Here is a 23,261-nt window from a genome sequence, read left to right on the forward strand (position 1 = left end):
CAACAGCTGTCAATTAGTGTCATTCTATTACTTGTGATTTGATTCGAGTTGTTTAACATCGCGGCCATGAATTTTTTATTTAATATTAATGTTTGTCGTGTCTGCATGAAAAATGAACATACCTCTGATTTATATGGCAATAAGGATCTACTGGAGAAGTTTACATACACCACCCGATTAACGGTAAGTAAATTATTTAAAAAATTCCATTCTATTACAACAAGAATTTCTATGAGAATTGGAAATTAGGCGAACAACCTACAGGGTTGCCGTGGAACACAATCTGCGCTGGTTCCGGGGATCAAATTCCCTGTTTCTGTAATACGTCATTCACATTACACTTTCGAAACCTTCTTAACTAGATTTTAACTGTCATTTTAGAAGAATTCGAGTCTAATGTTAATAGGTTATATATAAAATCGAAAACGTTCTTACTGCTGTTTTTTTCCAACGGACCCAACCTTCTTATCAATGGGGCCGCAATTCCTGTTTACTTTTGAATGGAGACAGGGCATTCCAATATATGGCAATGAAACCTATCTTTGCTATAGGATTAGTCCCTAAATTTACATTTTAGGAGACGACTTGGACTCATTCCAAAGGATGCATCCCGGGACAACTTAGTAGGACTACCACATAGTCAGCTCTTTATGAATCAATCTGGGAACAAACTCTTAGGAATCTGTTTCAATTTGAACATCCGAATCGCACCAGAAAAGGTGTGGATGGATTCAAATATATTGAACAATACATTATTATGATGATTGTATTTCAGTAAATCTGTAGTTCCAATAAGATTTTAATATCATGAGCGTATTGAAATCCAAAAATTATATGAACATTTTAAAATTTGTGATAAAGTAGAGCACTGGTACTAGTTCCGTGATAGCTCGATAGAGAAATTTTCATTTATGTGATGTTATCAGATATAGAAAATATATTGCCCCGGAATTTTTGCAATCCGGGCTTTAGACTGTGCGTCCACTAACATTTCCTTAATGCTTTTCCTTCGTGGTCAAATTCAAAATTCGATTGTAAAGGGTGATTTGTTAAGAGCTTGATAACTTTTTTTTTTAAAAAAACGCATAAAATTTGCAAAATCTCATCGGTTCTTTATTTGAAACGTTAGATTGGTCCATGACATTTACTTTTTGAAGATAATTTCATTTAAATGTTGACCGCGGCTGCGTCTTAGGTGGTCCATTCGGAAAGTCCAATTTTGGGCAACTTTTTCGAGCATTTCGGCCGGAATAGCCCGAATTTCTTCGGAAATGTTGTCTTCCAAAGCTGGAATTGTTGCTGGCTTATTTCTGTAGACTTTAGACTTGACGTAGCCCCACAAAAAATAGTCTAAAGGCGTCAAATCGCATGATCTTGGTGGCCAACTTACCGGTCCATTTCTTGAGATGAATTGTTCTCCGAAGTTTTCCCTCAAAATGGCCATAGAATCGCGAGCTGTGTGGCATGTAGCGCCATCTTGTTGAAACCACATGTTAACCAAGTTCAGTTCTTCCATTTTGGCAACAAAAAGTTTATTAGCATCGAACGATAGCGATCGCCATTCACCGTAACGTTGCGTCCAACAGCATCTTTGAAAAAATACGGTCCAATGATTCCACCAGCGTACAAACCACACCAAACAGTGCATTTTTCGGGATACGTGGGCAGTTCTTGAACGGCTTCTGGTTGCTCTTCACTCCAAATGCGGCAATTTTGCTTATTTACGTAGCCATTCAACCAGAAATGAGCCTCATCGCTGAACAAAATTTGTCGATAAAAAAGCGGATTTTCTGCCAACTTTTCTAGGGCCCATTCACTGAAAATTCGACGTTGTGGCAGATCGTAAGTCTATTCATGATGAAATGTCAAAGCATACTGAGCATCTTTCTCTTTGACACCATGTCTGAAATCCCACGTGATCTGTCAAATACTAATGCATGAAAATCCTAACCTCAAAAGAATCACCCTTTATAATCAAAAATGAGGTAAAAAATTGTGTTTAAAAAAGTTAGTCGACTTTTGATAACTACATCTTATATTTCACAATCTTACGGAATTTTGAAACATGTTAAGATTTGTTATTACCTATGAACTATTTGTTCAGTTAATAACAAAAATTTTTCAGCGGTGGATTATCCCACCTTAGTAATGCTGGTTACATTTCTGAGGGTTTCAAAGCTTCTCTAAGTGGTTTCACTGCAATGTGGAACGCCGTTCGAACTCGGCTGTAAAAAGGAGGTCCCTTGTCATATGTCATGGAATCGGGCAGAGAAGTTCACCAATGTGGTATCACAATGGACTGAATAGTCTAAGTGAGCCTGATCCATCGGGCTGCCACCTAACCTAATCTAACATGAAAGAAATGACGTTATATATTGTCGACAGAGAGCCAAAGCAAATTTGATTACGAAAATTAAAAAAATACTCATATATCCGTGTTAGCGACCGATTATCTGCAATATCAGAGTTCATCTGGCAATCCGATATTGATTATGCTGTAGTCCAGAGCTTCCCAACCCAATTTGCTTCGCTCCACCCAAAAAATTTATAAATTTCGTGTCGCCCCCAACCTAAAACAAATTTTGTTTACCCAAACAGAAATAAATATTAACAAAGGCTGAAAATATGATTAACAATAATTAATTAAATAATTAAAAATAAAACAAATAATAATATAATATAAAAGAGTTTATCAATTAGTGGGAAATTTGGCAATTGCTCCTTCCATTAGCTAGATTTTTAATATTTGGTACTATTACTGATAGAGTATACCTCAAATCAGTTTCAACATGAAGGCAAGGCAGATATTTTGACTTTATGTCTAAAAGTGACGAAAAAGGTTTCAAAATTTTTAAAATGTGTGAATACAAAAATGGATACTAGTTCTGATATTTTAGCAAGAAATTTAGCCGTTGCAGATAAAGTGAACGACTAATAATGGAAAACATACAAGAAATTATAGAATTGCATGTAACTTCTATTCTTTTCCCATTGTGGTTATAAGTGAACATTTCGAAATGTACGAATGGTATGGCTCTTTTGTAGTATATTATTGATGTTTTGTTGAATTTAACAATTTGTGTTGTTTTAACAATTTTAATGATATAAAACCTGCTCAACCAAAAATGACACTGCGCTCCCCTGGAACCTCGGGGCGCGCCCACCATTTGGGAAGCACTGCTGTAGTGTGAAACATTGTTTGGGAAATTTCGAAGCGTTAAGTAAAATTTAAGAGAACGTAAATCTTAAAAATATATATTTAATCAGTCCATATTAATTCATTTTATATATTTTAAATAAAGTATCATGATCTGCCATCAATTTTTCTCCGGCACTGATTCCTTCAACCATTTCATGTAAGGCGGATTTCCCTTTTCAATTGGTAGTGTGATAACTTCTGCTACGCTATAGGGATGATTGGCACGTACCCATTTAGTAAGTTCATCAACATGACCTGTTTGAGTTTTGATTATCATTAGGTATTCGATATCCTCATTGACCTTGCCTTCCCACATATAAATAGATTGTATGCTGGGAATTATATTGATACATGCCGCTAATTTTTGTTCCAACAAACCATGGGCCAGTTTCTTCGCGATTTTTTCATCTGGTGCTGTTACAAATGCAACTGATGCCGTGCCGGACTCGTATTTGAATTCATTGTCCATATTGCTCTTTGATAAGGAATCAGTGGACACTTTGGTACAAAAACTTGGTGGCAATGAGTTCGAGTTTAGATGGCCAGAAATGGGAATTGCTTTGCGGGCTACCAATAAATATGACGTGGTAATAAATAAATTTCGAAGAAAATGCATTAAACACTCCACCACTACCAGAAACGTTCGAGAATTGTTTGCAACTAATAGGCATGAAGTTAATAATAACAGCAACAAAATATTTGCACATATGTTTTACATTGGGTTGCCAAAGTATTGGTTTGCAAAAAACGTTGGGATTGTTTGTTGGAGTATGTGTATAAATATAACCATAGCGATAGACGGTAGGCGAAACATTTTTGCGGCGACGACAAATACAATTATATTTAGAAATAGTTTTTAATATAATTAAAATTTTAATCAAAGACAAAATTCCAATAATTTCCTTAATTCACTTAATATTTTATTTTGATTAAAAAGTTACTTTTAAATTAATAAAAAATGCAATCAAATTTATAATTGGAAATATTATGGTATTATATTTTTATACCCTTTACCACTACTGTGGTACAGGGTATAATAAGTTTGTGCATTTGTAAGGAGGGTATAATAAGTTTGTGCATTTGTAAGGAAGGAGTAATCATAGACCAACCTTTTAGTATACGGATCGCCTTAGAATTAAATTCTGAGTCGATTTAGCGATGTCCGTCTGTCTGTTGGTGTATTTTTGTGTGCAAAGTACAGCTCGCAGTTTTAGTCGGATTGTCCTAAAATTTGGTATAGGGTACTGTTTCGGCTCAAAGACGATCCCTATTGATTTCAGATTTAGACATAGCTGCATATATTTTTCACCGCTCTGGTCATAATTGGCGTGTATATCAACCGATATTCCTCAAATTCCGTACATCCGAATATTTTATGAGTCTCGAAAAACTTGCAAAATATCAGCCACATCGGTTCAGATTTAGATATAGCTCCCATATATAGCTTTCGCCCGATTTACACTCATTTGCCCACAGAGGCCAATTTTTTGCTCCGATTTAGTTGAAATTTTGCATAGGGAGTAGAATTAGCATTGTAACTATGCGTGCCAAATTTGGTTGAAATCGGTTCAGATTTGGATATATCTCCCATATATAGCTTTCGCCCGATTTACACTCACCACAGAGGCCAATTTTTTGCTCCGATTTATTTGAAATTTTGCACAGGGAGTAGAATTAGCATTGTAGCTATGCGTGCCAAATTTGGTTGACATCAGTTCAGATTTAGATATAGCTCCCATATATATGTTTTTCTGATTTCGACAAAAATGCTCAAAATACCAACATTTTCCTTGTTAAATCGCCACTGCTTAGTCGAAAAGTTGTTAAAATGACTCTAATTTTCCTAAACTTCTAATACATATATATCGAGCGATAAATCATAAATAAATGTTTCCCATATTTTTTACTAAAATTGTGTTCCACCCTAGGGCATTAGCCAACTTAAATTTTGAGTCTATAGATTTTGTAAAAGTCTATCAAATTCTGTCCAAATCGAGTGATATTTAAATGTGTGTATTTGGGACAAACCTTTATATATAGCACCCAACACATTTGACGGATGTGATATGGTATCGGAAATTTAGATCTACAAAGTGGTGCAGGGTATAATATTGTCGGCCCCGCCCGACTTTAGACTTTCCTTACTTGTTTTCTATGTAGTATTATTTTATAAAAATAATAATTTAAAATCTTGAGAACACTGTCTAACGCAGTATTTTCTTGGGCTCACAGTTAGATGTACCAAATATGATGTTGTCAAATTCTATTGGGGTACATAACACTCGTTCAGTGCAGTATATACTTATCTTACTTGCACCAGACACTACCCTACGGAAAATTCGTGCAAATTGCCACTGACGGACCTATCACAGGACTGGTATTGGTTGTTGTTGTAACAGTTTTTAATGTAGTTTCTTCCATTTCGTTGTATGCCTTGGTAGTTCAATTAGTAGCCAGATCAAGGAACTCTGCGACAAGGATGGGGTGTGTCCAGAGTGATCTGGTGGTGAGACGAGTAGGCTTAGCTGGGCAAGAAAAAAGGTGACGAGTATCATGTGGTCTTGATTACAGATGGGACACACGTCAGCTACGCTGCTATCAATCACTGGTAAATGGGAATTGAGGCGGTTGCACTTGTCTGATTTTAGTTGGGCTAAAACTACCCTGGTCCACCGTGAGGGGTCCCTCTCTTCCGGTGCTAGGCGCTAGGTCGAGCTCCGAGAACATGATTAACCTGGTAGTTCCTCACCGCTTCCGCTACATTACTCCCATGAATCCTGTTCAGACCTCTCTGATATGCTGCCTGATCTTGAGGCTCTCTTTTATAACGCTGGATCTATCGCTCTAGAAGGTGAAGATCAACCCTTACATTCCTGGGTGGAGGTTGCCTATCCACAAGATGGTGATTTGAATGACAACTTCGAAAGCAACCCATGGGACACTGCTTTGACAGCATGTAATTGTGTCGACGAACTGGGATGTTCTTGGTCTCCTCATAAAGGTGATCCAGGGGTGTACCGCGGAGACATACTGTAGTAGTTCTAAGGGCAGCTCTATCACTCTTGCAGTGCTTGACAAACTGTCGGTTGAAGAATCTAGCGCTTCTTACTGTCACGTTGCCAAAGGTGACTGCGACCCCATCATCCCTTGTGGTGGGGTTCGAGAGGGCTTCCTGATTCTAGGATCAGCAGGGTTAGCACGATGGCGTTCATCACGCTCGCCTGCGAGTCCCTCCGCTTCGGCTGAGATGTTGGGCCTCACATGGGCAATTCGACCAACGGGTATGAAGCGAGCGGCTGCTGTGTTGATAATGTCCCGGAACACCCTCTGGCCGACATGAACATGAGGAGCTCACTGAAGCGGCAACTCACATGCCTGAGGTTCTTCAGTCCCTTGCAGGAAGCACACCGGTTGCCGAGAAGGAAACCTTGTTGACTTATTGGTATGTTCGTGGTAAACTGTGCAGCACCAGTGTGAACAAGTGGCCCGCAGTGAAATAGCATATAAACTTTTCAGAAAGTTCGGACGATAATATAATCACTTCATCTCCCAAGTCCTTAACTTTTGGTACATATTCAATATATTAGCTTCCAAGTAACACAGGATAGCTATATCTGATCTCTTGCAAACGACCTAAAATCAACATATAGTTCGAGTTGTTTTGCTTTATTATTTATTAGAAAATCATGTGGCTAGCTCAGGTGTGTAAAGTTTTCAAATCATTATAATGATACGGTATTTAAATCCCCCACGGGAATGGATGGGAAAAGTCGAACTGAGTTATTAGCTGGCGATATACGCAAAGACATGCCTTCGAATGGTCCAGTAGAACTAAACTGGATAAAAAAAACCATCATTCAATGTATATATAATTTTCTGCGTAACATAAAATAGATCAGTTTAACGATGGTCTGCATAATTTTTGCACATTTATGAATTTGGATGCTCTCTTGTAGTTAGTATGGTTATGAACTTATCTTGTTTTATGGCCATACGTTTTGTCCTACAACTATTAGCTTTTATAGTCATACGCCAGCAACCAGCGCCCCGTCGGGGCCATGCATTCCTTCGCTTCCCAAAATGCCTTCATCGGATTTAATTATTTTGCATCGTATGTTTTTTTGATAGGTTCTGGAATGTGACAATCTGCCGAAAGTTATTTGTTCCAAATGCATAATTCGTCTAAAGGTGGCCCATTCTTTTATTGAAACTGCTCATGAATCCGAAAAGAATTTGAAGGCTTTCCTAACAAGAATAAGTAATGAATTTCAAGAGGTCACTCAAAGCGGTAAATCTACAAAAATCACAAATACCAGTTGTGTTGTGAATTCTGAGCAAGATCTTACAGAAGATGAAATGTTAACATTGATTGGTGAAGGCGAACTAGATAAAAGAGATGATACACTCAAAAAGGACTCCAATGCTAATGACAAATGTCTTGAAAAACGGAAAGCATCACCAATTAAAGTATCACCATGCAAGGTGTTTAAAGAAGATACTAATAATGATTTAAAGGATAGTTATTCGAATAGATCTACGTTGGTATTTAATACCGTTGAGAATAAAAGTCGAAAGAGTATTCCATTACACTCTACTTATGTTCGAGATGAAGAGATTTTGTTTGTGCATTCGGAAAATGATGCGATTAAATTTGAGAGTGTGGTAAATTTATGTGAAGATGAGGAGATCCTTTCGGAAGAAGTACGCCGACAAAATTTGGGGGACGACGACGATGATGATCACCATCATTTTGAGGATCATGAACATGCTGAAGATGACGATGGAATCCACGACACTTTAGATGATCAAGGACAAGAATTTGCAGAAGTGCAAAACGTATCTGATGATACCATAAAAGAGCAATCGATTTTCAAAACTCATCCTACTGACGAACTAACTAATAATGAGGCAGTATCCCAAGGGTCACCGGCAGAATTAAATGAACTGGGATTGCAATCGGATGTCCTCCAACCCTCGCTTGTAAATAATGATATCGGTAATATTGTATCGGAAGAAACGGATACTTATTTGAGTCAATATGAATCGATGCTAAGCAATCAAGTAAATGATTTGCGAGTACAATATATTCCCAATGACTACATCGATGAGAATTCTTTGGAAGAGAATGTACTGAAAACTAGCGACATAATTGAAATCCATGAGGAAATGTCCGATGTCAACGATGAGGAAGATGGTGGCATTGACAAATATGACGAAGAAGTATACGATGTGAAAAGCAAAGCGGAACAAGAGAAAATTTTACCAAAACCATCTTCTGTGAGTCTAAAAGAAGCATCTCAAAAACATAATCGGTTCTATTGCCATCAATGTGACCGCGATTTTAGTACGAAAACTAATCTGAATCGACATATGCAATCACATAACGGCAGCAAGCCCCATGTGTGTCCCGAATGCTCGAAAAGTTTTTCTCAGAAAGCCACCCTCAAACAACATATGTATACACATAGCGGCGAAAAACCATATGTTTGTGATGTATGTAATCGTGGATTTACTCAATGTAAGAGTCTCATATTTCATATGAGAAGGCATACTGGCGAAAAACCATTTCAATGTGAATACTGTTTGATATGGTTCAGACAGAAAGATGCTCTAAGGGTAAGTTTTCTTCATATACATATTAGAATTAATATATATTTTTAATTTACCAAGTGACTGTAGGTACTTTCTTTCTTCGTCTCCGTTTTGTCATTGAAGAGTGCACATTTTTCAATATTTCGAACAACCGCAAGTGGGAATACATGTGCATTCTATTCACCATTTGCACCAATAACAATATTTTTACGTTCCATTTTACAATGCAGTAGTTTGCGCGGGCATTCTGTAGAAATTTTGCCATATAACCAGGAGGTTTAAGGATATTTTTAACACATTCAAAAAACCAAAGTGCTGAGAAATGTACCCTAAAACCAGGGTTGCATATGCTGTTGACAATGAACACAAAAACAAATGTTCTTTGTAACGACAGGTTTCCCCTCATGTGCTGGGGTATACTTTCGAGGGACACATTGACTCGAACTGAGAAAGAAGGCACTGATTATTTTGCTTACGAGAGCATTTCCACGTAAAGCCAGGTACTCTGTTCGGTTTTCGCGTTGAAACTCCATACAAACCAAAAAAATGCGAAAAACTAGCGACATTTTTTCCATTTGTGGTACTTTGTTTTTTCGAGTTGAAAAACTGACGTTTATAGCATGGCGCCATTTGCACATAAGCGTAGGAAGGCCTCTGGGGAGGGGGCTTAGACCCCCCCAGAAAAATTTTAGCCCCCCCCAGAATTTGAAAACCTATTTACGATTTTACATTTTTATAAAAATTAAACAAGTATATACTCGTACAACGCACAAAGTTCCTCTAAAGACTTTCATGAACAATCGAATTACTTGGGTTGTGGTAGAAGTCTGATATTTATGAAATAAAGCTGTGGTTGAATCTATGATTTTATTAATTGATTGATATTAAAACTATTCTTTCATAAATTAATATCTTAATAATGCTGTGCTGCCAAAAAGCGTCGCCAAAAAAGTGAAAATGTTCTTTTTGGGTCTGGAAGTGGTACAAAATTGGCGGAGAAGCGATGAATGTAATATGAACTTGTCATAGAACGAATGTCCACCGTTTCAACAACCGTTGCAATGAATTTGCATCACTTCTTAAGGCGTGATCTGAATTCAGTGTTTTGAATGTGAATTAAACATTTTGTGATATTTTCCCAAATAAATAATTTGTATACTTTTTTATGATTTTTAATGCATTCTAACGCTTGTTTGAAACGTTTTTTTTTTCAAATATTATCGATTTTTCTATAATGGATTTAGCATTTTTGAGGCAAAATTTGAATAATTTGTACCATTTTATTTATTCTTACTCTTTTTTTTAACTATTTGAAAGAAGAAAACAAAAAATTACGCATTAAAATATAAATAAAAAAATGAAGTAAAAAAACTTCCTGTGTAGTTAAAATAGTTAACTTCTTTGTGAGAACATTTTTGGAAGTGCTTTTAAAGTTGTGCCTTTAGAACAACTCCCAATTTTTTGCTGGGAAAAGTGTGGAACTACCCTACGGGAAATGGATCAACCACAGAACTGGTACAGGACTTGTCCCTGGTGTGTATGGACCAGTCCCAGTTCTGATCAAAACGTATGGAAGGAACCGTCCACCTTAACATGGGTTTGTCATTGACGGAGTACACTTACATTTTAGGACGCGTCTTGGACTCACCCCAAAGGACACGTCCTGCGACAATTTAGCAGGAGCAACCCATAAACAGGTCCTCAGGAACCAGTCTCGGACAAACTCTTAGAAATCTCTTTCAATTTGGCCTCCGAAATGAATTTTTTTTTTTGAAATTTGTCGAACAAAAGGTTATTCTGATAATTTTATTTCAATAAATGTGAAAATTGAAATTAACTGGAGCACAGGTACCAGTTCTGTGATAGGTCCGTCAGTGGCAATTTGCACCAGTTTCCCGTAGGGTACTTTTAGTTGCTTTATTATAAATTGATTCGCGAGTTATTTTGATGTCTATTTTCTATTCAATTTTATGAAATAAAACATTAGTTGAACCTATAAGCTCAGTCTATAAAGTTTTAGCTAGGGGGGCTATAGCCCCCCCTAGGAAAATTGTCTAGCTACGCTAATGCATTTGCAATGTGAGTTAAGAAATAATTAATTTATTAAAACTATTTTTGTGGATTTATAACGCAAACACGGATCATATTTTTGTTCCGAAAATATACAAAGGATCAAAGGAGTAGCAGATTAATTGCCCAAGGAAAAATAAAATGTTAATTTTGTAATGCGATTTACAGACTATCAGTTATTCCGGACGACAGTGCTCGTGTCGAACATATCCCATATATTGTGCACATTATAAGCTAAGTCCGAAGGCATAATCGATACTGCTGCATGTTTATGGGATCGATAACACATTTACCGATTATTTAGTCATCGCCGACAAGTCGTATCGATCCGACACACTGTAAGATTCTTTACAAACGCCGACATTCCGTCCGGAATAACTGATAGTCTGTAAAGTGCATAACAGCAAGCAGCAAGCACCAACTTAATTCAATATCGCTCAATGTTACCTAAATAAACACCGCTTTCTATGTGCGAAATAATGGTTTCTATAATTTTTTTTCGCAAGAATGAACATAGTACCGGCCTTAAGGTACGGACAAAGGAAATGATTTTGTTGCTTACGGGCGCATGTCTACATAAGACATAAGCTATCGCATTGGTTACGTAGTTGGGAAAATAATCCAAGTTAGGAAGTTAGGTGCTCTGCTACCTTATGGCCCCATAACTTTATTGTACAATATTTTAACTTCCACTTTTTGATTAGTTTTCCACACTCAATTATCCTTCTTTTGTCAGATACATATCCTGAAATACCATGTAATTGCGGAAATCACGCACGATGGAAAAGAGAGCTACATATGTATTATATGTCAAAAGAAATTTAACGCCAAGGAGGATTTTAAAATCCATATGAAAATTCATACGACCACAACTGAAAAGCAAACAAACGAATCTGTCGCAGACCAAAGAATGTTTCATTCCATTGCAACAACTTCCGGTAGCCACGGTTACGACTCGCATGAGCAAGAACGTTTCGACGCAGCTGTAGTGAACGTATCAGCATCATCTGCTTCGGAACCACAAAGAGCAAAGAAATTCCAATGTCGTAAATGTTTTAAATGCTTTGCCCTAAAGTAAGTATAAATCTTTAGTTTATATCTAAATGCTGATATCTTCTTTTCTTTCAGAAAAAGTCTCATACGCCATATGTCTATACACTACGAGAACGTGGAAGACGAAATTACCGAATGCTCAGATTGCGATATGCAATTTTCAAGTTCCATGGAGTACCAAGATCATTTGTCAGAGTTTCATCAGTTTGCTTGTGCAACATGTCCACAATTAGTATTTAAAACTATACAAGATTTTAAAGTGCATATGATGGATCATGACTCAAATCAGTAGTCAAATCGCTTAAATAAAAAGTTAAAAAATATCTGAATTATGAAATAAGACTATAATTTTTTTCTCACAAAATATTTTAAAAGTTTTTTGGACAATTGTTTTAGTTATTAGCTAACAGATTGACATTAGTATAGAGACTCATTAATAGAATGATACAGAAACGATCCTTGGGGAATATCAGCTACATGCACTAGAATAAAGTGAAGGGGGGTGTTTTAAACAGTTAAGTAGCATGAGGAATGGAATGTCCAAATAGCATATTCGTCTAAATAGATGTTCGTGTTTTCCGTCACGGAGAAGTGTCTAAGAAGAAGATTGCTCGTATCCACGGATGCGTCGAGTGGCACACTATCACTTTTGGGATACTCCTTAAACTGTCGGTTGAAAAACTTCTCGCATCTATTCGAATCAGTCACCGTCACGATGCCATAGGTGACTGAGCTCCCATCATCCCTTGTTGCAGGGTTCGAGAGGGCTTTTACTGTTTACCACAAGATACTAGTGCCAGAGCTTAGGTTCCATTGCTTCATATTGTTACGTTTTTATATTTAGGCGTTTTTAATTACCCGACAATTAAAACACAGTTCTTCTAAATAACGACAATCTACAATTTATTTACTATGACTTCACAATTTACAATTCGTTCACACTGAAGTTATTCGTTTGACGCTTTAATTAAGACTGACTCGTTAGCAGCATGCGAGCGCTTTTATATATGACGGTGTGGCAATACGAGAACATTCTGGTAGCACTACAATATTCTGGCAACGCCAGAACATTCTTAGACAATGCTAGAAGGATCTACGACCATTAAGTTGTTCATCTGGTGGCTGCCAAACACACACACACACTCACATAGATATATGCTCGCATTACTACAACAACAATGACAATAGACAATGAGATGAAATGAGAATGCAGAATAACAAAGCAAAGGGGTTGCTATTCTATGAGAGAGTAAGAACTAACATTTCGGTAAGCAAACAAAAGAACATAAAAGAAATTCAGGAAAATACTAGAAAATGAGTAGATGATTCCAACAAGTGATAGCGAAATTTTATCGTTACAATTTGAAATTTTAAATTAACGGAAACTAATTTAAATAAACTTATATCTATAATTATCAAATTCGTAACAATATGCTCTATCCTTGGGTTCCGCTTGTGCTCGTCGACTATCTTACTAATCTCTAGATTAGATTACCTGATTAAAGAATTAGCAGGGATGGCAAGTCGTCGTTCATTTCGCTCGACTATGACTCCCATCGTTTCTGCTGGGTGACTCTCGTTCTATTACTTTCGGGTTACTCCATAAACTGTTGGTTGAATATTGAATAACCTCGCGCATCTTTTCGGATCAGTCACATCGCCAAAGGTGATTGAGATTCCATCATCTCTTGTAGCGGGTTTTCAGACAGCTCTTACTGTTGATCACAATTTACCTGTGCCAGTGCCTAGGTTACATTGCATCAAGTGCTCGTTCCACTCACGCTCGTCGACTATCCCGGAACAACCGATATGAACATGGGAGTGAAACAGAATCTCAATGAAGCGGCGATCTATACATTCTCTGAAGCCGTTCCAGTTGGCTGTCTTTTGGTTGATGAACACCGGCGTTCAGAGGTTCTGAATTCGCACGGTCGGTCAATGTTGAGTATTATTGGAAGGTGATCTGATCCCAGTGAAATGACGGGATGTCAGGATACGTCATTTATCAGACCGCTAAAGATATTTCGGTGACGCTAAAGATATGTCGGTCGAACTGCTGCATTCTCCCATAACTTCGGGGGTCTCTTCATTCACCGAGCAAAATTTGGAGTCATCTATTTGCTCTTCCAAAGCAATGCCTCTTTTGTCATTATCCAGAAGTGATTGCCATTCAAGTCTCCTAGCACCAATCGGTTATGGCAACACATCCAATGTGTGGCTATAACCCGCCCACAGCAACCAATCGGCGGTACACCACTGCAAACATTTTTTTAATTTGACGGCACTTCTGAGAAACCACACCACGTCGAAAACAGTCGTATACGATATCCAAAACTCGTCGCAAAGTGCCGTCACTATAGAGAAGTTGTACCACGTCCAGTTACCACAGAAGGTGTGCATGGGATTTTCAAATACAAGAGCATTTGGAGTTGCCAACGTTACAAGCGGTATGCACACGTCAAAAGTGGGAAAAATCGCCGCTTGTCGACATTGTATTCAACACATGTTTTACAACCGTCAAAGTCACTTATACCCTATTTGTTTATATGAAATTAGTTTTCGTCCTATGGATTTTCATCAAAATGCCGCGTCTTCTGGAATTGTGTCGTATTTGTGGAAATGATAAAAATCTTGTTAACGTTTTTAAGAAGGGTCCAGAAATGCTGGACAAACTACGTATATGTGCTAATATAGATGTAAGTCTAGTTCACAAATTCCAAAGTTTACATTTTATAGTCAAATATTTTTATTTTTTTGACCATGTAGATTAAACCCGATGATGTATTGCCGAAAGTTATTTGTGAGCAATGTGATGAAAGGCTCGATATGTCCTATATGTTAAGAAAACAAAGTGAACTAATGCAGAAGCGTTTCCAAAATGAATTGCAGAAGCAAGGCAATGATATTCAATGTGTGCCAGATAAGGAGCAATTAAGAAAAGAATCCAATATACAGGATAGTGCCATTATAAATGGCATAGAACAACCAGAGGAAATAGATCTTTTGGATACTCATAGTGAATCAACGCTTGTTGCATCCGAAACTGAAGAACGTGATGACTTTGAAATGGATTACGAATATCATATACCTTCCACAACAATTGTGGATACACATACCTCCAGTCGATCAAACTATGATATGCCTAGAGCACCAACGATTGATGATGTCGATGATATTGAATCAAGTGAAAGTTTTAGTGCCACAGCAGAGATGCAGAAAAGGATAACAAGAGAAGAAGACAAAAATGTTATGGTCGAAATGGAAGACAATGAGGAGTCAGTTGAAGTGGGAGGCCAAATCGATGACAGTTTTGTACCTTCAGATTGTAGCTCCAATCTTCTTCAGCCACAAGATATTCTTCAAATCGATATGAAATTGGACGATGGATCTCATAAACGTCGTGCTATTGACGATGACACTGAATACTTTCCAAATTGTCGCAAAAAGCCCTATAACTGTGTTACGTGTAATGCATTTTTTCCAAAGAAAAGGGATTATCAACAGCATCTTCTACAACATGGACATAAACATTTCCAATGTGAACAATGCTTGCAAATATTTCCAACACGATATCGTTTGGTGCGACATGAAAAAACCCATAATAATGAATCGGTTGTAGTAGGGGACAATAACGAGGATAACTTTGTACCATCAGATTCTAGCTCCAATCTTCTTCAGCCACAAAATTTTCTTAAAATCGATATGAAATCGGATGTTGGATCTCATAAACGTCGTCCTATAGACGATGACACTGAATATTTCCCAAATTGTCGCAAAAAACCCTACCATTGTGTTACGTGTAATGAATTTTTTCCAAAGAAGAAAGATTATCAAGAGCATATTGTACAACATGGTCCTAAAAGGTATAAATGTGTACAATGTTTGGAAACATTTCCAACACGTTATCGAATGGTGCAACATGAAAAAACCCATAGTAATGGCCAGGATTATAAATGCTCACAATGCAATAGACAATTTCGGAAGTTGCATCATTTACGGAAACATTTCAAAGACTGTCATTCCGAACCAACCAAGACGGAGTGTAACATTTGTCATCAGAGCTTTAGTAGGCCAGATTCGTTGACAAGACACCAGAAGAGTGCACATTGCGGTGACCAAAGCAAAGCCAATAATAATAATAATAAAAAGTGGTACTGCAAACAATGCAGCAAAAGGTAATTATTTGCGCTGGGAATTGCAATCAAAACCACAAAGTCATCTATTTCAATTTTAGAAAACTTTTTTCTTTGTTCAAATTAAAAAAGAAAAACGTTTTCGTCATTTTAATAATTTTGAGAGATCGGGTTTCGGACTTATTCATAAATTAATTTAATATTGTAAAACTTTCAAACACTTGATCCTCGAGTTTTCGATATTCATAGTTTTTCAAATTAAGAGATGATTTTTAGACGCATTTTAGATTTGGAGAAGTCACATTTTCAAATTTGTAAAAAATTTGAAAAAATTGTTAAATTCTATCAACAAGTTTGGTTGATTAACGCCCATTTTCATGAAGCACTGTCAGTTAACAGAAAATAAAATGTAAATATCTTCTCTCCGCTTAATTATAACTGAAAATTTTTGAACAATTAAGCTCCTAACTGCAATATGGAATATATAGGCAAGACGACGGATATATCCATAGCACGGTTTAAAAAATTGTTAGCTAATGGAACACTAACGGAGCTTCATGAAAATGGGGGTAAATCAATAAATAAATAAAATTTGAAAATAATTTTTCGATATTTGGAAATGTAAAAAAAGTCTACTCTTCAAGCTTGAAAAGCTAGAATTGGAATTTATGACATTTAATTACGACGTATTTATTTAAATTTGGAAAAGTCATATTCTCAAAATTTTCCCAATTTTGACTTTTGAGTTTTATTGCATATTTTCGAAAGTTTGAAATGCTCGCAATACTGAAACGTCTACCTTTTGGAAATTTAGAACTTCGAAACCGTTGAATTTTCAATATTTTCATACTTTACCTAATGGAAAATACTTATTAATTACCAATTACCGCATTTACATACGACTAGTCGGTTATGGATAATATTAAAAATTGTTAAGTTTAATGATAAAGAAAATTCCTTTTTGTGAATAGGTTAGAATTTTAAAAATTTTCTAAAACGGTTAATCAATGCCTCTTTTTTTACCCAAACTTCTTACAGCTTTCGATCTCAGCAAATTTTGGATGAACACAAGGCCCAGCAGGCATGTACGAACCCAATAGTTGTGCGATATGGTCGCCCTAGATTTGAAATACCACCAGAATACATTGCATTAAGTCCCGACAATAGATACAAATGCTACTTTTGTAAAATGATGTTCAAATCAATATCGAACTATAAAACCCATCTCTTGATTCATGAAAATATTAAGCCTTTCCCTTGCTCACAGTGTCCAAAAAGTTTTCGGACTCGTTATGCATTGTCAAACCATGAATTGATTCACAATAATGAGAAACCATTTGCTTGTGATATATGCGGCCAATCTTTTCGTCAAGTCATACATCTGAAACATCATTTAATGAATAAGCATTCCTTCAATAAACCCATCAAATGTTCTATATGTAGTGAGGGTTTTGTTACCAAATGGAGATTAAGGGATCATTTGCGTCGGGAGCATTATCATACCATAAAAGCGTTCAAATGTGCGGAATGCCCGGAAGAGTTTGCATTAAAATACGATTTGAAACGTCATGCCAGAACGGTTCATTTACGGGCTGTGGACATTGTTGATTCGGATAATGAAGGTGGAATCCAAACAGCTACTTTTATACCTGATGTAATTTCGGAGTCGTCAAATGTTGATAATAATACAAAGAATATGGAAAATGAAAATCATTATATTGGTATAGCTTCCATGTATGAAAATGAAGTCGAAGAAACCACTGAAGCTAATAAACTGCCTGAAGTTGTAAATATGCCCGAAGAGACCGCACACTTACCGATAACAGAGGATTATGATGATGATGTCCAAATTGTCGAAGATGTAAATCTTGAAAATGATATTTCCCATATAGCAAATGAATTTGCTGAGACTCCTGGCGATCAAAGTAATCAATTTTCTGCGGACTCTTCACCTTCTCATGTATATCTTTTCTATGATATTGAATCACCTTCTTCAACGCCTTTACAATCAAACTCTACTACTGCAGACACTACATCGTTGCCCACAGTCACTGAATACGTAATTGATTGCATAGAACTGGATTCCTCAAAGTCTTCGATGGGCTCTCCAATACCGGAAACACAAAATAATAGTTACTTTGACATAGAGGAGGAAGATGAAATTCACATTACAGAGGAGCGCATACAAACATACACCACCAGTTCGAGTTTTTGCAGTGCAAAAAACATTACTTCATCATGAGTAGGTATATTCATTCTAAGTTAGTAATATTTATAATTGTTTTCAGTTCATATTCATAATAATTTCAATACAATTTTTTAAACAGTGCAACACTAAATTGAACATTCAAAATTGTAATAAAAATGTGGCCAAACAAAAGTAGTCTATACATAATTTGGTTTCATGACAACACGTTTCAAATTTACAAACACCTGGCTATACAAGTTTCAACATCGGCATATGGAGAGATAGCTTATTTGGGTGATCTTCTTTTCAAATTTATTTAAAAAATCGACGAAAAGTCGACTTTTCGACCTTACTGCCAAAGACCTCATGTGTAATAGGCCAAACACATTAGGCTCACAATCTACTAAAAGTAGATTTGAAATCCCTTTTTTATAAGGGAAATGACATTTGAAATCTGGGTAAAGTGGATTTTGGAAGTGTAATGTGAATGAGGTATAACGCTCAGGGGCTGCCTCTGGGTCGCAGTTTTAGTTCAATCGATTTCAATATGTGTTTCGGGTCTGAATATAACCTTATTGATTTTGGAAGAAATCGGTTCAGATTTAAATATAGCTATTATATATATTTTTCGACCGATATGCACTTATATGGTCATAGAAAACAGAGGTTTACCTTGATTTACTTAAAATTTGCACAAGGTATACAATTGATATTATAGTAAAGTGTGTTAAATTTGGTTCCCATATATATCTTTCACCCGATTTTTACTCATATGACCACCGAAGGTCAAATTGTCACTCCGAATTACTTCGAAATACTCAAATTTTCCTTGTAAAATCACTACTGTTAGGTTAAAAAATTGTACAAATTACAAAAAAAAATCCTATGCCTCTAATCAATCTACACAGAAAAAAAAATCACGAAAATTTTTCCAATTAAAGTCTTACTTGAGTTTTAAAAAATATTCAATTAAAAATGTAATTGATTCAACATGTTTTTTTAATTGAAACAAAAATCAATCACAAAAATTAATAGTATCAATTATTTTTTAATTGACTTTCAATTAATTTTTTAAATTGATACTGCCATTTCTGTGATTGAAGACATTTCAATTAAAAATTAATTAATTAATAAAAATTAATTAATTTCGTGATTGAATCAGAAAAAAAAATTTGTGTGCACAAGGTATACACAGTTAGAGCTTGCAGGTAGCCAGAAGTATACGAACAGATTCGACTCTCCTGGATTATGTAAGGTAGTTCCTATCCTTGCTAACTCATTTGCTTCGCAATTCCCCGGTATGCCAGGTACCCATATTAGGTAAATATTGTACTGCTCAGCTATCTCGTTGAGAGATTTGCGGCAATCGATGGCCGTTTCCGAGTTAAGGAACATAGGGTCCTATGATTTTATTGCAGGTTGACCATCTGAGTACATATATATTAATGCCAACATTTGTTGGAACATTACTTCTCAGCAAATTCGCCACCTCTCTTAAAAAAACTGCAGTGATTAGTTATTCTATTCGAAGTTCCAGGTCTTTAGAATATACTCCGAAACTCACTTGTCCATCCAATTTGGAGTCATCAGAAAACTTTATAACGTTTATTCCCCGGGGTATGTATGCACCACACCTCACTGCTGGGAATTAGAGTTTCAAACATTTGGTCAATTGTCTAGAAAAAAAAAAACATGGAAGATATGTGTCCTGCGATCACATCAATATACCGGGAACTATTATTAACATTTCAATTTTTAGATTATTAATTAATTTTTGATTATATAATCTACGATTAATATTTCTAATACGAATTTTAATATTTTGAAAAAAGATACGTTTTCAGGATATTTTCCACAAGTGCAAAGTTGCTGCTTTGATGATGGTAAAGTTTCGCCTCTATTCTCCACTAAAGGCGCTGCTGTCATATTATTTCTAGTTGGTTTTAGTAAAATTTCGAATTAAACCTATTTCAGCATTTTTATACCCTCCACCCTCCATAACTTTGTCATTCCGTTTGTAACACATCGAAATATTGCTCTATGACCGCATAAAGTATATATATTCTGGGTCGTGGTGATCTGGGCATGTTCGTCCGTCCGTCCGTCTGTTGAAATCACGCTAACGTCCGAACGAAACAAACTATCGACTTGAAACTTGGCACAAGTAGTTGTTATTGATGTAGGTCGGATGGTATTGCAAATGGGCCATATCGGTCTACTTTTACGTATAGCCCCCATATAAACGGACCCCCAAATTTGGCTTGCGGGGACTCTAAGAGAAGCAAATTTCATCCGATCCAGCTGAAATTTGGTACATGGTGTCAGCATATGATCTCTAACAACCATGCAAAAATTGGTCCACATCGGTCCATAATTATATATAGCCCCCACATAAACCGATCCCCCGATTTGGCTTGCGGAACCTCTAAGAGAAGCAAATTTCAAAATTTGGTACGTGGTGTTAATATATGGCCTCAAACACCCATGCAAAAATTGGTCGAAATTGGTCCATAATTATATATAGCCCCCATATAAACCGATCCCCAGATTTGGTTTTGGAGCCTCTTGGAGGAGCAAATTTCATCCGAGTCAGTTGAAATTTGGTACGTGATGTTAGTATATGGTATCCAACAACCATGCAGGAATTGGTTCATATCAGTCCATAATTATATATAGCCCTCATATAAACCGTTCCCCAGATTTGACCTCCGGTGCCTTTTGGAGAAGCAAAATTCATCCGATCTGGTTGAAATTTGGTACGTGGTGTTAATATATGCCCTCAAACACCCATGCAAAAATTGGTCGAAATTGGTCCCTAATAATATATAGCCCCCATATAAACCGATCCCGAGATTTGGTTTTGGAGCCTCTTGGAGAAGCAAATTTCATCCGAGTGAGTTGAAATTTGGTACATAGTGCTAGTGTATGGCCGTTAACAACCATGCCTAACTAGGTCCATATCGGTCTATAGTTATATATAGCCCTCAGATAAATCGATCCCCAATCACACAAAAATTGGTCCATATCAAGTTCATAATTGTATATAGCCCCCATATAAACGACCCCCATATTTCAATTCTGGCTCTTTACCACGTATGGACTAACTCACAATTTAGAAGACGATGTTAAGAAGTTTTAAGATACCACAACCCAAGTAATTCGATTGTGGATGACAGTCTTTAGTACAAGTTTCTATGCAATCCATGGTGGAGGGTACATAAGATTCGGCCTGGCCGAACTTACGGCCGTATATACTTGTTATTTATAAAATGAAAATACGACACTCGAAGAAGCGATGAACATAATAACTTACATACGTAAATTGTTTTTGCCAGTATCTGGCATGGAACTTTTTTTGCAATTTTGAGTTTTGATTTTTCCAAAATTTTTTAATTTTTGCCAAATTCTACAACCATCCTAAATGGCTCAAAAATATAAATGTTTGAGCAGACATACATTGCACATTCAAATAAGCAAAGCACATTTTTAGCATAGTTTGGTACATATGTATATTATTAATGAATATTTCCAAAATTATTTTTATTGTCTATTAAAAAGGAAAATTTGTGTCCTTAACCACATTAATATATCGCCAACTGTTACCATCAACATTCCCATTGTTTTTAATTGTAGCTTTATTTTACATAATTTTTTGTCGTATATTTTTATTATATGTGAAGGTAAGTACTATGTTCGCTTTTCGCGTTGAAATTTTCGCGGTTACTTTATTAAAACAGTTCAATATAAAGCAGATACATTAACTAAATTGATGTGCAATTTCTTGTTCCTCTAGATTTCGGCTAGACTTTACAGAAATATTTTGATTATTTGAGGAAAAGTGTTATGACCATTAATCATCGCACAGCCGTACAGATCAATCAATATGGCATCACCATAAAGGGCAACTGTCATTCTTGTTTACCCTTATTTCTTATTCTTGTTCTTGATATACTTACGATCGCATTAAATAAAAAGAAGTCACCTTTTTGTAATCATTATTATAAGATTAATTGCTGTTAGAAAATAAATACAGTTTTAGTATAAAAGCAGCGTGCATTTTTTCAATTATTGTTATTGGAAACCAATTTAACGACACAACAGTTGGCGACGAGAGTGAAACCAAATAAATTAATTTTTATTGTGCAAATTAATTATTTCATTTTTTTTTTTTGTAAGGCAGTACGCGCATTACAAAATGGATGCCGCTCAATTTGCAGAGTTTATGAAGGCGCAACAAGCTTTGGTGGCGCAATTAGCCAAATTAACAACTGGTGCATCAACATCTAGTGCAGTACAAAATGGTGGCAGTGCAACAATAAATACAATTTTGGTTCCCAATTTTGATATCTTCGACCCGGCAAAGGAGACATACCGAAATTACATTCAACGGTTTACAAATTACGTAACCATGAAAGGCATTGAGTCGAATAAAGATTATTGTACGAAGCTGCTTTTAAATTCAATTGGAGCAAAATACTTCAATATGGTCACATCGCTGGCGGCACCAAAAATTGCAATGGAACTGCCATACGACGAGTTATTGAAATTGTTGGAGGATCATTTGACACCAAAAAGAAATATCTTGGTGGCACAACATAAATTTTTGTCAAAATACCAGACGGATGGACAGTCAATTTCTGAATATGTTGCAATGCTTCGAACGGACATTGGTGATTGTGAATTTGTTTCAGAGTGCGAGTGCAAAAGTTCAATTGCTGATGTATTTTTACGTGCACAATTTATTCGAGGAATTTCTTGCAATAGTATTCGAGAGCAATTGCTGCAATCAAGTTCATCGAAGTTTGAAGAAATCGTTTTAAAAGCTTTAGCTTTAGAAGCAGCGAAAGCAGATGCAAAAGAACTAACACAATCACAAACAAATAGTTCAAGTGCAACAATTAATAAAATTTCAAACAAAAGGAAAATGCCAAAGCGTCCTAATGTGCAAAAATCGAAGGTCAAAGTTAATTATGAGCAACTTGGTATAGCTGGCTTATGTTTAAGATGTGGCAAAAATAATCATTTT

At 36.2% G+C, this 23,261-nt stretch overlaps 2 protein-coding genes across 2 annotated transcripts; one reads left to right on the top strand and one right to left on the bottom strand.

The window, feature by feature from the left end:
- Nucleotides 1–25: 25 nt before the first annotated feature.
- Nucleotides 26–22,281, top strand: LOC142231301 (uncharacterized). Its single transcript, XM_075301916.1, has 7 exons — nt 26–183; nt 7,328–8,815; nt 11,598–11,935; nt 11,990–12,202; nt 14,295–14,610; nt 14,681–16,089; nt 17,086–22,281. The coding sequence occupies exons 1-7, from the start codon at nt 67–69 to the stop codon at nt 18,287–18,289; spliced, it is 5,085 nt and encodes a 1,694-aa protein (XP_075158031.1). The 5' UTR covers nt 26–66; the 3' UTR covers nt 18,290–22,281.
- LOC142228677 (divalent-cation tolerance protein CutA) lies at nt 3,240–3,892 on the bottom strand. The gene has a single exon (XM_075299165.1). The coding sequence runs from the start codon at nt 3,813–3,815 to the stop codon at nt 3,318–3,320; it is 498 nt and encodes a 165-aa protein (XP_075155280.1). The 5' UTR covers nt 3,816–3,892; the 3' UTR covers nt 3,240–3,317.
- Nucleotides 22,282–23,261: the final 980 nt, after the last annotated feature.

The sequence above is a fragment of the Haematobia irritans genome, chromosome 3 (genome assembly GCF_050003625.1).
Source record: "Haematobia irritans isolate KBUSLIRL chromosome 3, ASM5000362v1, whole genome shotgun sequence".
NCBI classification, from domain to species: Eukaryota; Metazoa; Arthropoda; class Insecta; order Diptera; family Muscidae; genus Haematobia; species Haematobia irritans.

Coding starts and splice junctions, on each gene's coding strand:
- LOC142231301 (XM_075301916.1), top strand. CDS start 67: ATGAATTTTTTATTTAATATTAATGTTTGTCGTGTCTGCATGAAAAAT. Junction 184..7,327: donor CATACACCACCCGATTAACG/GTAAGTAAATTA, acceptor TTTTTTTGATAG/GTTCTGGAATGTGACAATCT. Junction 8,816..11,597: donor GACAGAAAGATGCTCTAAGG/GTAAGTTTTCTT, acceptor TTCTTTTGTCAG/ATACATATCCTGAAATACCA.
- LOC142228677 (XM_075299165.1), bottom strand. CDS start 3,815: ATGCATTTTCTTCGAAATTTATTTATTACCACGTCATATTTATTGGTA.